General features: G+C 38.5%; 1 protein-coding gene across 1 annotated transcript; it reads left to right on the top strand.

Moving 5' to 3' along the window:
• The first annotated feature begins 640 nt into the window (after positions 1 to 640).
• LOC127944245 (sodium-dependent phosphate transport protein 2B-like) lies at positions 641 to 12,938 on the top strand. The gene is made up of 13 exons (XM_052540115.1): positions 641 to 668; positions 1,648 to 1,699; positions 1,804 to 1,926; positions 2,014 to 2,142; positions 5,689 to 5,832; positions 6,339 to 6,450; positions 6,628 to 6,823; positions 7,335 to 7,430; positions 7,885 to 8,005; positions 9,809 to 9,976; positions 10,553 to 10,669; positions 11,606 to 11,730; positions 11,815 to 12,938. Exons 2-13 carry the CDS (start codon positions 1,651 to 1,653, stop codon positions 12,352 to 12,354), a joined length of 1,920 nt encoding a protein of 639 aa, XP_052396075.1. The 5' UTR covers positions 641 to 668; positions 1,648 to 1,650; the 3' UTR covers positions 12,355 to 12,938.
• Positions 12,939 to 16,507: the final 3,569 nt, after the last annotated feature.

Genomic DNA, 16,507 nt, shown 5'->3' on the forward strand with positions numbered 1-16,507 from the left:
TGGGAGGGACTGCAGCTCACAAATACTGACAAACATGACTCTTAATCACTGAACATTAATCATGGTCACTTTAACACTCACACTGGTTTGTTAGCACAATGTCATTAAGATGCAGTGTTTGACCCCTACTGAGTAATAATAACAGTTTAAGATGTGGCCACGCAGACATTAAGGCTCATCTTGAAGTTGAGGTAAGCTTTCAGACCCCACCTGTAATATGCCCTTTTTTCAATAGAGGGCAGACTCTGATAGTGACGGATCTAAACTTCGTGATATGAGAACTACATGTGCTGCTAGAATAGAATAGAATAGAATAGAATAGAATAGAATAGAATAGAACAGTAAACGTTTTTCTGATGCAGAGAGAAAAATCAGGATGCAATTTTGCAAAAGCTATTTTCCCCACATTAATTAATGTGCATGAAATGTCTGAATGGCTGCAGGATTGTGTGTTATTTAGAGTTTCTGTCAGATTGTTTGAGCTGGTAACTGGCCTGTATTTGAGGCTGCATGCATGCGCTGTGTGTGTGTCGTTCCACCCGCTCCGGACTTTAGATCAGTGACACGAGCAGGACTGTCCTGCTGCAGGTGTATATAAGACACCTGCACCTCCTCCACAGGTACATCCACTGGACTAGCAGCAGTCACACACACACAGCACAGGACAGGTAGGACAACCACACTAAAATAATGCTGCTCAGTGCTTGGCAAACCATGCTTGGTATTACCTGATAACTTTAAAGGCAAATTAATATTAATATGTCTAAGACAAAGATTTGAGGCTCTTGAGCTGTTTCCTGGGCAGTGCAGTGTTTCTGTCTTTAGTGGTCTGGGTGTATCTTAGTAAGGATGTGATCACTGTCGATGAGTTTGAATCATGAGTGTCAGGGAGTGCTTTATATCTGTCATCAAACTGTTGCTTAACTGTGTGGTGGAAACTGATAAATATTGGCGTAAATCTGCTGACAGATTGATCACTGTTTCTATAAGCAAATACAAAGAAGCTGTGAGCATTTGTGAGATATTAACACATGGGCAATTCAACACAATCACAACAGGTGAGCCAACGATCAAAGAAAGAAAGAAAGATCACTGCTTTTTTAATCACTGCTTTTTAAATGAGAAAGAAATACCTTTTCACTTTGTACTTTTTTTTACTAAGCTCTTTTTTCACTTTTACATTAACTTTTCTTACATTAAACTGTTCGTTGTTTTTTAAAGAAAAGAAAGAAAGACTTTTTCCCTTTTTCCGTGTTTACTTTATATTTTATTTGTTCATTACCGTTTTCTTAATGAGAAAGAAATAACTTTTTACTTGAACTTCTACGCTTACTATTTTACTTTAAACTGTTCATTGTTTTAAACAATGTTTTTAAGAAAAGACTATACTTTTTTCTTTAAATTTTACGTTTTTATAAGATATTGTTTTCTGTTTTAATCACTGCTTAAATGAGAATAATTCAAAGAAAGAAAGAAAAAAAAAGATGTTCGATTTACTTTCCAGTTTTGTTTTGGCCAGATGTTAGCAGACTTTTGGGACACAAAAAAAGCAAAGCATTCATGTGGAGAAAAGGTGAATGTTGAGAAAATGTTACTTGTTAAACGGCTTGATCGTAACATGTTATTTGTATGTTTATGTGGCTGAAGACGATGCCTCCGCTGCCTGAGACTCATCCCGCGTCGCCGCCTGCGGAACTCGGTACGTGTCCGGTACCAAACCACGTCCACACAGAGGCGCACTTCCGTCCTCTCCTCTGTTCCCGGTTTCTGTCCGTCTTCAGACGCGTATCTTTTCTCCCACAGAAGCATACCGCGCGCGCAAAGATGCGACCGAGCCCGACCCGCCGACAGAAGAGTCGGAGCCGGAGGAGGAGCTGGACCCGTGGGACCTGCCCGAGCTCCGGGACACCGGGGTGAAATGGTCAGGTCAGTGTATCAGTGTGAATGAAGCGCGGGGCGCGAGCTGAACTCCTGCGCGTCACGCTCTCTTTCTGTGTTTGTCTGGTTCTGCAGATCTCGACACGAAGGGGAAGGTTCTGCGCGTTCTCAAGTCTATCGTGAAGTTTATTCTTCTGCTGGGCTTGCTCTACGTGTTCGTCTGCTCTCTGGACATCCTGAGCTCCGCTTTCCAGCTTGTAGGAGGTGCAGTAAACTTTCTTGAACTTTCTTTGAAATTTCCAACTTTTTTCAAAGTTGTTGGTCCTTTTTTAGAACTCTGTGATTGTGCTAAAATGATATACGATTAAACAGTGCACTGCATTGCACTATAAAATGAATAGACCTTTTGGTAAAGTAATGTATGCACTTTTACTAAGAATCCAAAGTACTGTAACTTAATATTAGGCTATAGCTTTATGAAAAGCTTTGCATATATTTTACCTTAATCAGAAATAAGAAATAGTAAATACAGCGAAGACATTGAAACATGAGGCCCTCTTCTAGGTAGAATTTTTGCATAATTCCAAATAAATTATTATCCACTAATAAATGTAAAGAGATGAACAAAAATCAAACATATTGACAAATAAATAGAATGAGATCCGCAAATAAATCTTAAAGGGTACATAACATACACAGTTTCACCTAATCTCATGTTAATCTTGAGTACCTGTAGAGTAGTACTGCGTCCTTCATATATCCAAAAAGTTTTATCATATTTATAGAAGAAAAATACAGCTTTCCGATTCTTTCCAGAAAAAGCAGAGCTCCTGGAGGCATGCAATGGGCGGAGCTATAATACTGATGTTTCGTGTTGTTTCCATTAATATATATTCACTTATGTGCTGATTTCCAACAAAAGACAGAAATCTGATGCAATTATACTTACATGAATGGGGTCTTTTATCACAGGGTGTCACAATCATGGACTTTTTGTTCCTTTTGTGTTTGCCTATTTTGGTCATGTTCCGTTCCTTGTTTTGTTAATTGATTAACCCCCACCTGTTTCCATTCCCCTGATTACTTTACTTGTGTTTAAAAACTCTGTCTGTTTAGGTCCCACTTGTCCGCTATTAATGTGATGTTTTGATGTTAAGTTCTGATGTTTCTAGATTTGTGTTGGATGTGTCCTTATTCTCCCTTGAGCATTAAAAGAACTCTTTGATATATATCTTCTTCATCGTGCACGTTACTCTACACACCAGGACATGTATTACACAGGGACAGCTCCATGTTTTAATAGCAAACCATGTGCAAATCCAGCGTCGACCTGGGCCTTGTTTATAAAACATTCGTCAATGAAATGACCAGAACACACAAAGGCACTTGATACACTCTGTTGCTGCCCCGGAAAAACAAAATGCATCCACTGTTCATGTAACACTGGGTTCTTGGGGAAGCTGAAACTTTCCCTCACATCCAAAAACACTGTTATTTGGAGACATTCTTGAACCAAACCTATGCAGCGCTGCCAACCATATCCAGAGGAAGCGCAATACTAACAGCAATACTTCGCTGACCAATCATAGAACGTTCTCACTCTAGCCAATCACGTTTTGTTTTACAATCAGTGTGGTCTTGATAACTTCATTCATCTCCATTGGCTTAAATAGGAAATGTAAGAACCATAAAAATTGTTACAGTAAAGATTATTAAATTTGGATTTCGTTAAACCATTAGACTGTGTATCAATCCAAGCCACAGTATTATATTTCTGGTGCCTTTGAAAATGCCAGAGAAACAGCGCTTTATATCACGGCTGTGGGAACAATGCTATACTGGATACAGACACGTTATGGATGGAAAGAAAAGCGTCAATAACTGACTAATAAACAACTGGAATCAACCTGCAGATATGTGTTTGTGTACACTAATTCACGCGCTCAAGAGCATGTGTTTTTCCAAATTTTGACACTGAACAGCATCTTGTTTTCTGTGGAACATCTTTATGGTTTTATTTCTGCATGGACCTGTTTGCCTCTCGTTATTTACACTACGTGTGTGAATCGGTAGGCGGGGCTAAACAGTCCGTGATGTAGAATTGGTGGGCAGGAATAAACAGGTAGTCATGTGGAATTGGTGGGCAGGGCTAAACAGGCAGTGATGTACAATTGGTGGGTGGGGCTAAACAGTCCGTGATGTAGAATTGGTGGGCAGGAATAAACAGGTAGTCATGTGGAATTGGTGGGCAGGGCTAAACAGGCAGTGATGTACAATTGGTGGGCAGGGCTAAACAGGCAGTGATGTAGAATTGGTGGGTGGGGCTAAACAGTCCGTGATGTAGAATTGGTGGGCAGGAATAAACAGGTAGTCATGTGGAATTGGTGGGCAGGGCTAAACAGGCAGTGATGTACAATTGGTGGGCAGGGCTAAACAGGCAGTGATGTAGAATTGGTGGGCAGGGCTAAACAGTCAGTGATATAGAATTGGTGGGCAGGGCTAAACAGGCAGTGATGTAGAATTGGTGGGCAGGGCTAAACAGGCAGTGATATAGAATTGGTGGGTGGGGCTAAACAGTCCATGATATATAATTGGTGGGCGGGGCTAAACAGGCAGTGATGTAGAATTGGTGGGCAGGGCTAAACAGGCAGTGATGTAGAATTGGTGGGCAGGGCTAAACAGGCAGTGATATAGAATTGGTGGGTGGGGCTAAACAGTCCATGATATATAATTGGTGGGCGGGGCTAAACAGGCAGTGATGTAGAATTGCTGGGTGGGGCTAAAACAGACATTGATGTAGAATTGGTGGGTGGAGCTAAAACAGGCAGTGCTGTTGAAGCAAGATCTTCCTCTGTGGAAGCGGGGGTTTAGCTTCTATTACGTCATAAAGTGACACATTCCACAAGCTGTCGTTTTGTCAAACTGGCTTCAAGATGTTTTTGGACAAACAAAAAGTTTTGAGTTCTGAAACTCACTGGATGTTTTCATGTCAAACTTATATGTCATAATATCAAGGGAATTTTGAGTTCATGACCCCTTTAATCGTTGTTATTCCTATGAAAGTTAATAATAAATTCATAACTTGATATACAGTCTAACTTGATATCATTATCAACCTGTCTTATGCTGGAAAAAAGAGGATCCTATAAGAAAATTGAAAAGCTACTTTTTATATTATTATTATCATGATTATTATTAATAACAAACTGGGAGTATATATTAATATACTAATATATTAAATTAGCCATGAATAGTTTTATGATTCCAGTGGTTTCAAAATCTATGTTCAATTAAAACTGTGATTGAGAGGGGAAAAGAAATATGATTTGCGTTTACAGCTTGATGTTATGCATTTTTTAGCTTTTTTAATGAATTAGTGTGAATATATTAATCTTTTGATAATAATTTATTTGAATTTTTAATTTGAATTTGAAAACTTTTGCTTGAAAGTGCTGAGGTATTTTTTTTCCTACAGTGCTAGTGTAATCAGCAATGTCTACTATAGTGTTAGAACTTTTTTTATCATAAATTCTTTTTTACTTTATATTACTATACTTTACTAGCCTATATACTATAGTACTTGCCTATATTAAAACTAAACAATCATCGAGACTATTTTAAACTTTAGAAACTATATGTTGATAGGTTTTGGCAGGTCACCAGTGATCATGTACTTCAAACAACGGTGCCTTATCATAGGAAATCGGTTTAACATGGTTAATGTATAATGGAGTGTGGTTGTCTCTGAGCAGAAACGGAGGTGCTGTGGACACAAATAGCATGGTTTGCTGGTTTTGTCATTGTGCTCAGGGAAGGCAGCTGGCGATATCTTCCAGGACAATGCGGTTCTGTCGAACCCTGTGGCTGGCCTGGTGATCGGAGTCCTGGTCACGGTTCTGGTTCAAAGCTCAAGCACCTCGTCCTCCATTGTGGTCAGCATGGTGTCGTCTGGATGTGAGTTTCTCTGTGTGTGTGTGACTCATATTCATACAGATATTTCATCCCTCATGATAAGCGCTTATGTGTAAGAACAGTAGCACAAATTGTAACTGAGTTGATAATCAATATCCACTGTAAAATGTGCTGTGAAATTGCACTACCTGATATCATCCTTGAAAATGACTGTGTGTGTATTCTACCACATTCAGATTGATTCTGTCTTATTTTTCTATTTTAAATATATTGGTTTATATTGTTCATTCACTACAGTTCAAAGGATTGGGGTCCTTATTCTTTTTTTTAAATAAATTAATATAGATTTTCAGCAAGAATACATTCATTTAAACAATTGTGATAGTAAATGCATTTATAATGTTACAAATTATTTCATTTTTAAATAAATCCTTAAATAAATATATATATATTTTTTTACTATTTTTGACCAAATAAATGCACCTTTGGAGAGAAGACTAGACTTCTAAAAAAAAAATGTATATATTATATTTGATTGTAAATTGCAGTGTTGGAGGTGAAGTCTGCAGTGCCAATCATCATGGGTGCTAACATCGGCACTTCTGTGACAAACACCATCGTGGCTGTGATGCAAGCGGGAGACCGCAACGAGTTTCGCAGGTAAAACCATCTAAGGAGTTAGTTTTGTATCCATGCAGTCATGGAAAGCATTGAGTCATTGAGTGGTGCAAAAGTTGATCTAGCATTTTTTCAGTTACTTTGAATTTACTTTCTGATGAAGGAACTCGAGTTGAACATTTGAGAAATGGGTTTTGTCATTGATTCTGTGCGCCTCAGGGCATTTGCTGGAGCTACGGTCCATGACTTCTTTAACTGGCTGTCTGTCCTGGTGCTGTTGCCTCTGGAGGTGGCTTCAGGATACCTCTACAGACTCACCAAACTTATAATTGATTCCTTTAACATCCAGACGGGTGCAGATGCTCCAGACCTGTTAAAGGTCATCACCGAACCCCTCACCAAAAACATCATTGAGGTGAGATCAGTGGACCTGTTAGGTTTTACTATTCAGCAGCATCCAAATGCAACTGTATCATGCAGCTGATCACGGTGTCATTGTTATTGTCCTATAAATTAACATTTGACAGCAGCTGGTTTATTAGGCTGCTGTCACTTTAAGACCTAAAGCTCAGATCAAATATACTGACACTTCTTTTTATTTTATTTTTTTCTCAAACCAACTGTTTACGAGGGCATTTGCTGAGATGGGAATTTTGTCATAACAGGGTGTTTTTATCTGGACGAGTACAGAATTGACTTAAATACGACAGTATTTTACATTTTCAATTAGAATAAACAACAATTCATAAATAAAAACTGTAGCCAAAAACACATTGATGCACATTCTTTATTTTGCAAAAGTAGAGTTAAAAATAAAACAAAAAAATCACAAAAAATACTTAAACTAGAGAAATTGAGCTATCTTTAAACACCTCTCTGCTGTAGCACATGTATTTTCTTTGAGAATCTTTTTCCTTTTTTTCCAGCTGGACACCTCTGTGATCCGTGACATCGCCACTGGAGACCCAGCAGCCCGAAACAAAAGTCTGATTAAGATCTGGTGTAAAACAAAGAAAGTCACGGTGAGAATCTGAAAGTGCAGAACACCCACCATTTCTCACGGTCACTATATTTGGCTGTTAAAACACGAGGAAATGGGATTCGTCACACTGATGGGAATTCAGATGATAAACATAGGTTCTATTTTATTCATAGGTTCTATTCAAATACTTTTATGCAAGACTTTTATCTAAATTCCAGATAAACCTAGCTCTAAGCATAGCTCTGTTGCTCTATTCTAAAACTAGTGCATTGCCTTGCTGTCTACATTGACAGCCTGTCAACATCCTGCACACAGAGATTGACTCCCAATAGCTTGTGGTGTTAGCATAATGCTAAGATAAGTTTATTTCTGTGCCATTATTATTGTGTATATTTCTGTTAGATTAACGTATTCGTTCAGTGATAGCCAGGACAAAAGCTTCATTTTCTCTCTGTCATGAAGGGTTTAGGAAGATGTATTTTTGTCCATTTCAGAACCTCGTCAATATAACGGTCCCTGGATTCGCAAACTGCACGCCTGACGCCCTCTGCTGGGAGGAGGACGGCCAGATCTGGACTCAAGAGAACCAAACGGAAACCATCAACTTGAACAAATGTAAGTGCCTCTGCTTTCTTTGTGGCTCTTGTAGCAACCAGCACAGGAACTTCCCGAATCACCAGAAGCTGAAGCCTAATATCAATCCATTTCCCGTCTTCCTTACATAGTTGACTTATTTCAGCTCTTAAGCCATCGATCGCCATTCGCTCTAACCTCCATGAGTACAATGGCTTCTCTTAAATGCTGAGCTTCACCTTTCCCCCCACCCCATCCATCTACTCTACCTTTTCAATAGGGCTATTCTTCATGACAGCCTCGGGCACCTGAGGCCAGTGCACCTGAACAAAGAGCCTCTGCCAGTTTGGCAGCAGGGCTTTTGCTCTGGGTATGAATTCGAGTGATTTAAATCAATGCAAGGAGTTAGATCGCATGTTGAAATTCCAGCCTTGACTTGGTTCAGTGGGTTTGAGTATGTAATCATTCTGTGGTCCGTCAACTGTGAAAGAGTATGCTCTTTCAAGATGCACCATTCAGCAGCTCCTCGACTGAGAATTTGAAGATCATTGTTGGCATATCATGTCGCAGGTTTTTAAATCTTTAATGCCAATGACCCCCAAATTTGTTGATGCCCAGTTCTTAAAAGATAAAGGCATCTACATATATGTCACCCATCTATACTATTTTTATGCTATTTTAACAGTGTCAGAAAAAAAGTGTCAGTTTTATTTTTTCATTTATCTTAAAAATAATTTGTTTTTTAGTTTTTTTTTTACACCTTTTGCACTTTTTTTCTTCCATGGATTTTTTAACTGACCCTGGTGCAACCATTTAGGGGTCACCAGACCCCATTTAAAAAAAAAAAAAGTTTTAACTATCAAGTAAAGCAAGAAACTGCAGCTACTGGGATTTTTGTGGTTTGATGTAGTAATAGCAATGATCGCAAAGTAAGCATAATGGTCAAGGTGTACTTAATATCTGAAAATAGCCCTCTGTATCTTTTAAGATTTGCAATATTATTTGGTCCACTTAATTGAGATTTTTAACCAGAATCAGCATATAACTATATGCATAAAGCTCTCTTAGTAATCTGAAAAAAAAAAAAAAATAGTAGAGCTCGATTCAAAAAACAAAAAATCTGTAATTAATCACAATTATTTGCTTATTAATATAATATATTTATGTTATGATTTCAAATTGAATCTCCAAATTAATGTTGAAATAACATAAAGGTAGCATATTTTAAATGTTTAATGGCATCTTTTTACTAAGTAGCCTGTTATTAATAAACGCCAGTATCATAAATGCCGATACTGCTTCTGATGACTCTGTTAAAACACAATTTTCCCTCAATTCAAGTCATTAATTATAGCCATTCAACATAACAGAACATTATTGAAAGCCATTATTTTTAACATTTTATAAGCTTTGAAAAACATAACTGATTTAAGTGAACTTAAAACAATCTTAATATAAACTCTTAATTGTATATGCATAAACTATAACGTGAATATAGATAAATTTTTATTAAAGCACCAAAAGCTAACCAGCCAGTAGAGCAGTGATTTCTTTATCTTTCGTTCTGTGATTTACATCAATGACACAGTCTGCAGCATGTTTAAAGTAAAAGCTTATTCAAATAATACTGCAAGAGTCACACAAATGGCTCTTTAGAAATTAGTAGCAAATGTGCATTGACTTTGTAATCAGAGTGTAATCAGCTAAATATTACATGATGATAAAGTTTTAGCATTGTTTGCTTAGGCAGACGAATAAAGCATTGTAAATTATCTTTATTTCATGAGCGTTGATTTATAATTTATGTAAGTCCTGACAAAGTGGTCCTCATCGCTCTCTCTTCAGGTTCTCACATGTTTGTGTACGCTAATCTACCTGACCTAGCGGTGGGCTTGATTTTGTTGGCTCTGTCGTTGCTGGCCCTCTGTACCTGCCTGATTCTGATCGTCAAGCTGCTGAACTCCATGTTGAAGGGTCAGGTGGCGGTCGTCATCAAAAAGGTGCTCAACACAGGTGAGTCAACATTGGAGATGAATCCTCTGCTGATAAGCTCTGCTGCTAACTGCTAACATTAACCTCTGATACGCACTCTTTGTGACAATGTGTATCAACACTAAACTTTTAAGTTGAAAGACACAGACACATGTAGACAATATTTGACCTTGAACTAAAAACATACATGTGGCAATTCCCCACCCTTCCCGGAGTTCAGTCTTATCTCATTCCTGTAGGCGTAGCACTTGCTGGAAGTGTGTTAGCATGTATCCTGTCGTATGATAGTCGGCGCAGTTGGTCTAGTCCTGCTGTCTGATGAGCTGAACAGGAACATTATATGAGCCTGTGTGTGTCTGAGTGCCACAGATGTGTGTGTGTGTCTTGAGTGCCACAGATGTGTGTGTTTTATGTGCATGTGCTGTTGGTTTCAGACCATACTCAGGTACATGCTCATAACTCCTCACATACTGTACTTGCATTTTAGCCAATGATTTGTGAAGAGTTTTAATGCAACTATCACTTAATATCAGAAATAAATCCATGTACTAAATGTATTGTTCATGACCTTTCTAATACGGCTTTGACTGTTGCCAGATTTCCCCTTCCCCTTCGCCTGGGTCACTGGATACATCGCCATCCTTGTTGGAGCCGGAATGACCTTCATTGTCCAGAGCAGCTCTGTCTTCACCTCAGCCATCACTCCACTAGTCGGTCAGTAAGGACACCTGATTGATTGGACTGGTTACTAAATTGTTGAAGGTTAAAACATATTATGGTTAACTCAATAGAATAAGCCTACCTAGACTTTTTATGTAGCATTTTAAGGTATTGCATGTATCCCTCTTGGAAAAGGCGATCCCAGAATGTCGGACAGAATCGGATGATTGTTGATTTAAATCACTGTGTAAATACACCACTACTGTTCAAAATTTGGGGTCAGCAAGTTTTTTAGTTTGTTTTTTAAGAAATGAATACATGCTTTAATGCATACTTGCTGAATAAAAGTTTACATTAATTTATATTTATATTATTTATAAAAATGCTTTTTGAATGGCTTTTGAACTAAATGCTAGTAATACACTGATGATACCAAAAAAGTATACTGAGCAGCAAATCATCATATTATTCTGATTTCTGAAGATCATGTGATACTGAAGAATGGAGTAATGATGCTGAAAATTCAGCTTTGATCACAGAAATAAATTACGTTTTAAAATGCGTTCGGACAGAAATCACTCATTTTAAATTGTAATAATATTTAGCAATATTACAGTTTTGACTGTATTTTTTTTTAAATAAATGCAGCCTTGGTGAGCAGAAGAGACTTGAATATAATCCCACTCCCAAACTTTTGAACAGTAGTGTATTAAATAAGAACAAATTAGACACTGTGTGCGATTGTATTTGTAATTAAGATGATTTATAATCACTAAGTTATTGATTACATTGATGTATTTGATGATTAACTTCCAACTCATCTTCACAGACTATTAAAAAAAAAAACAGTAAAAGATCAAATGTGTAATCAAATTAATATTCATGATGTGACATCACAGCCAGCACATCTGTGCATCCCCTCCAACCAGCTTTATCTTGTATTTGCCTGCTGTGTATTATGCTTATTGCAATGATTTTCTCTCTGTTCAGGTATTGGTGTCATTAGTCTTGAGAGGGCGTATCCACTCACGCTGGGCTCCAACATTGGCACCACCACCACTGCTCTTCTAGCTGCTCTCGCCAGTCCTGGAGAGACCCTGGCCAACTCTCTACAGGTTTGTTACTGCGCTTATTTCCCTTTGACTTGATCTTATTACTGTGGTTGTAGATTAAAGACTATCATTTGTGTTTTCTTCCAGATTTCTCTCTGTCACTTCTTCTTCAACATTAGTGGTATCCTGCTCTGGTATCCCATCCCCTTCACACGCATCCCTATCAGATTGGCCAAAGCCCTGGGCAACCGCACTGCCAAGTACCGCTGGTTCGCTGCGGTGTACCTCATCCTGTGCTTCCTCCTCTTCCCGCTCTCAGTCCTTGGCCTCTCCATCGCGGGGTGGCAGGTCTTGGTCGGGGTCGGAGTGCCCGTGTTGGTCTTTGCGATCTTTGTGATCGTGGTAAACATTATGCAGAAACGCTGCCCACGTTTCCTGCCATCATTCCTCCGCAACTGGGACTTCCTGCCCAAACCGCTGCACTCCTTCAAACCCTGGGACAAAGTGGTGACCAGCGGCATGACCTTCTGCAGGACTCGCTGCTGCTGCTGCTGCAAGTGCTGCAAAGAAGAAGAGAAGGATGAAGAGAAGAATGACATGAAAACCAAGGATAAGAGTTTAGAGATGTATGACAACCCGGCACTCACTATAGAGGATGAGGCCAATGTAACAGCAACGCATTTATAATGTTATTCATAACAAATTGGGTCCATGTGCGACTTTGTTTTTGATGACTGCAAAATATTTAATCGCTACATTACATTTAAATCTTTGCAAAAGAATAGACTTCAAACGAAGACCCTGTGAAATCAGTATGTCCCGCTCCAACTTCCTGTTTCAATAGGAAATACGTCTGAACAGGAAAGAGTATTGAAGCTGTCAATCGATTTCATGAGGTCTTTAAGGACTAAGAAAATCCGTCAGGTACATTGACTACAATAAAGTGGAATCACAGTGCAGAGGTTAAACTCAATCTCTGACTGTTGATGAAGATGTTATTGTTCTTTGTACATGATGTACCAGTGGGAGGAGTCAGGGCTTTCATATAATTGAAAAGTCTGTCTTTGTATAATTGATCAGTATTTATGTCTGAAAATAGTAAGCAGGCCAGTGAAAAATGCACACTGTTGGCAGTAATTTTGCACATTATGTGGAACTATGCATTTGTATAGGTTTTTAAATATTTGTAAACTCAATTGTAGTTTTTTTTATAGTTATTTTTGGTTGTACTGTTGCATTTTGTAAATTTAATGAAGATTAAGTCTAAAACATTTCTTTACTCAAATGTAAGATATTGTCTTTTAAATATTTCAGTTGACATAAGGACATTGGATCATTGTGCCGTTTAAAACCTGTGCCCGTATTCATAAAGATTCTAAGAATCCTCTCAGAAAACTCTTAATTTAGCTTAAAAACTTTTACGTAGGAGTCTTAGCTTAAGAGTGATTCGGGACCGATCTGAGAGCAACTCTGTGTAAGGAAAAGACAAAAACTTATCTTAGTGAGGAGGCGGGGTTGACCCCGTTGCTATGTATGACACAATCTTTTGAAGACTGTGATTGGTTGGTTGTACAAGAAGGAAAAAAAGAGTGATTTTAAGTATAGGATGTATTCTTATTCTCACTTTGAATTTACATGCGTAATTTTTCCTATTTGACCGTTCTCTCTCTCTTTCTCTCTCTCTCTCTCTCTCTCTCTGTCTCTCTATCTATCTCTCTTACACACACACACACACACACACACACACACACACATTATATGTGTGTATATAAATATTTTTTTTTTATTCACCATGCTTTTAATTTCCTATAAGGTATTTGATTGGCTTATAACTTATGATAAAAATTGTTCCACTCTTTCCAATTACAGTGATTGCTGTCCTATTTAAGTGGCGATTTGAATGTTGGTTTTAATGTATTAAACATGGAATCAAAACCAAGAAGGGCGAGAAAGCCGAACTGGACAGAGGAACAGTGTTTACTGTTAGCCCAGTTAGTGGATGAACACAAGGCCATTCTTAAAGGAAGATTCGGGCCGGGTGTCAGAGCAAGGGACAAGAAGCAGACATCGGAGCGTATAGCACAAACTATAACGGTTCTTTCCCCCCGTTTGTGCGCACCTATAAGCCTGCTATATTCATAAATGCAGTTTTTTGAGCCTGCAAGGTGGGAATGTCCAGTGGAAAGAAATGAATTGTGACACAATAAGATGTTCTGAAAGTGCTGTAATTGTTTGTGTGATCACTCTGCTTACAGAAGGTTGTGACAGACCCAAATCATCACTATAGCATTGTTGCATTTTCCCAGTTTGCCAAATATCGTAATGTAGTGATTACTTTAATTTCTGGCGCTATGGCATTTCTGCACTGTGTCGGAGATGTTGGCATGTCTCTAATAAGATCAGTCACAAACATGATCCCTGCATGATCTAATCTATAACTTCTTATTAACTCATTGTCTGCAACACATTTCTTCTGTCTCTTCATCTTTCTGCCATTTTCTCCTCCGCTAAAGAAACTCTTAAGCCTCTTAAAAGTCCTCGTCTGTGCTCCTAACAAGTTTGACCTTAAGACCTCTTTTAAGGGTTAAGATGCTTTCTGAATTACTTTTTTCTTTACTAGGATTTTTTCTTTAATTTTAAGAGTAAACGCCCACATTTCTAAGAATTTTATTTTCTTTTTGCATTAAGATTCTTTATGAATACGGGCCCTGATGTTTACTTCAAGACCTTCTTAAGACCACTAAACTCTTAATTTATGACTTCTTATCGCTTTATTGTTTTATGAGTCAAACATGCTCCAGCGTCTTATTATTTGTTTGAGATGTTATTGCATCTACTTATCAGCTTGTGTGGGTGAGTTTTGAAATGATGTTGATGTTATCATAGAGTTTCTGGTTGGTATCTCATTTCTTAACCCATTTACTCCAGGGCAGAGGCATCAAGTTAAGATTACTTCACAGACAAAAATCTGAAAATACAGATCAAATTACAGTTATACTCATGTATTTTGTGTATTTTGTGTTGCGAAACTCTGAATAATCAAATATTTCATGGTATTAATGTGACCAACTTGAAGTTATTAATTCTCAAGGCAAACTGATAAAACTAGCTGGGATGAAAACAAATTATATTGTTATCCCACGTCACCTGTGACCTAAAACTTTCCCACCGAATTGGACAAAAACTACAACAAACAGTCAAATAGCATGTACAGTGGGGAAAATATTTAATTGAGGCAAAGATAGGACCAGGCCTGGGACATTTGTAGCTTTGTGTTAGAGTATTCTTTGAAGGTGTGCTAAACGCAGTGGACTGTGGAAAATGAATCACACCTGGGCCTTCAGCCAAAATAATAATCCCTTTGTTCTGCTGATGTCCTTACACAATGTCTGTGTGCAGACTAGTGTTTGTCCATGCAGACTTGTCCAGCTACAACAGTGTATGTGCAACAGATTTGAGAGCTTGAAAAGAATAGTCCACTAACCAAGTGCATCCATCCACACAGGGGTGTAGGGATGATTCAATAGATTACTGATCACCCAAAACATGAGGGGAAGAACACTATCAAGTAAATAACTGATATCATTCTTGAAAGCTCAAGTGTGCAAGATGATGCAGAACTCAGTAAATTAAGTTTAGCCTTTGATAAAGGCTCCAACTAAGTTCTGGCATTGTGTTAAACTTTGTGTCACACTCTTCTTCCGGTGGGTGTGCACTGAAGGACAGGAGTCCTCAACTCTTGCCGTTGAGGGCCACTAGGTGTAATAGGTGTGAAATATTAGGTCCTGGAGAGTTGAGCTACAATCTTGATCAGACTCACCTACCTGTAATGTTCTATTAATCCTGAAGACCTTGATTAGCTTGTTCAGGTGTATTCAATTAGAGAAAGTGAGAACCCCTACTGTAGTATACAGATTGTGTCAAAGTAGCTTCACAGTGTTGAACAGGAAAAACATGTGCTGATAATGCAAGAGGACAATAGAAAACAGTCAGTTTATCAAAGTTAAGTTAAGCAAAGTGACAGTGGTGAGGAACCAAAACTCCATCAGTGACAGAAATGGAGAAGAAACCTTGAGAGAAACCAGGCTCAGTTCTCCTCTGGCCAGAGGAATGCTCTGCAACTCATTTCTACCTCACAGTCAAAGCAGCATTACGTGTCGAACGTGTAGACTTGAAGAAAGACAAAGAGGGTTAAGGCCATGACACACAGTACTGACATCAAAGAACTTTTAGATGGGATCTGACTAGTCCGATGCTGTGGTACACACAACTAAAACTGAGCTGACAAACACCCTGATGGCTCGATGTTGGCTTGGTGTGTAAGTCTTTAGGGTGCCACTTGGGACAGGGTCAGTATACTCTTGTGTGATCTTCATCAGCAGCACAGTCTGCTCCTGTCTCTGCACCGTGTCTAAGCACTTAGAAAAGTAGTGTGTAGTGTGCACACTCTGGACGCTTCCATCCATGCTTCTGGTCAGTAGGATATACTTTGAAAGGCTTGTGTGCTCCGCTATACAGAGACTGAGTGGAATGTGGAAAATGAAGTATACCTGGGGCTTTCCTCGTAGTGATGACTAGTGAAATCACTGACCTGGAGGACAGTCCACAGAACTCTTTATTCTGTGATTTCATTTAACTTTTCATTATTGATTTGGTCCTTCAAAGGTTAAGTGTGATGTTACAGGTTTTTTACGATTGGTATGACAATTTTTTCAATACCTTTAATCACTTTCCTAAATTCTTAATGCACCAACACATCTAGTACAACACACAATTGTCAAAACAGTTCATTTTATGGTCAAAATCACACATTGTGAACAAAACTCCAACACTACTTTTC

This window comes from Carassius gibelio, chromosome A23, assembly GCF_023724105.1.
Source record: "Carassius gibelio isolate Cgi1373 ecotype wild population from Czech Republic chromosome A23, carGib1.2-hapl.c, whole genome shotgun sequence".
Classification (NCBI taxonomy): Eukaryota; Metazoa; Chordata; class Actinopteri; order Cypriniformes; family Cyprinidae; genus Carassius; species Carassius gibelio.

Excerpts from the sequence above, each read along its gene's own strand:
- LOC127944245 (XM_052540115.1), top strand. The coding sequence starts at position 1,651 with ATGCCTCCGCTGCCTGAGACTCATCCCGCGTCGCCGCCTGCGGAACTC. Across the intron at positions 6,824-7,334 it reads TCACCAAAAACATCATTGAG|CTGGACACCTCTGTGATCCG; the intron begins GTGAGATCAGTG and ends CTTTTTTTCCAG. Across the intron at positions 10,670-11,605 it reads AGCCATCACTCCACTAGTCG|GTATTGGTGTCATTAGTCTT; the intron begins GTCAGTAAGGAC and ends CTCTCTGTTCAG.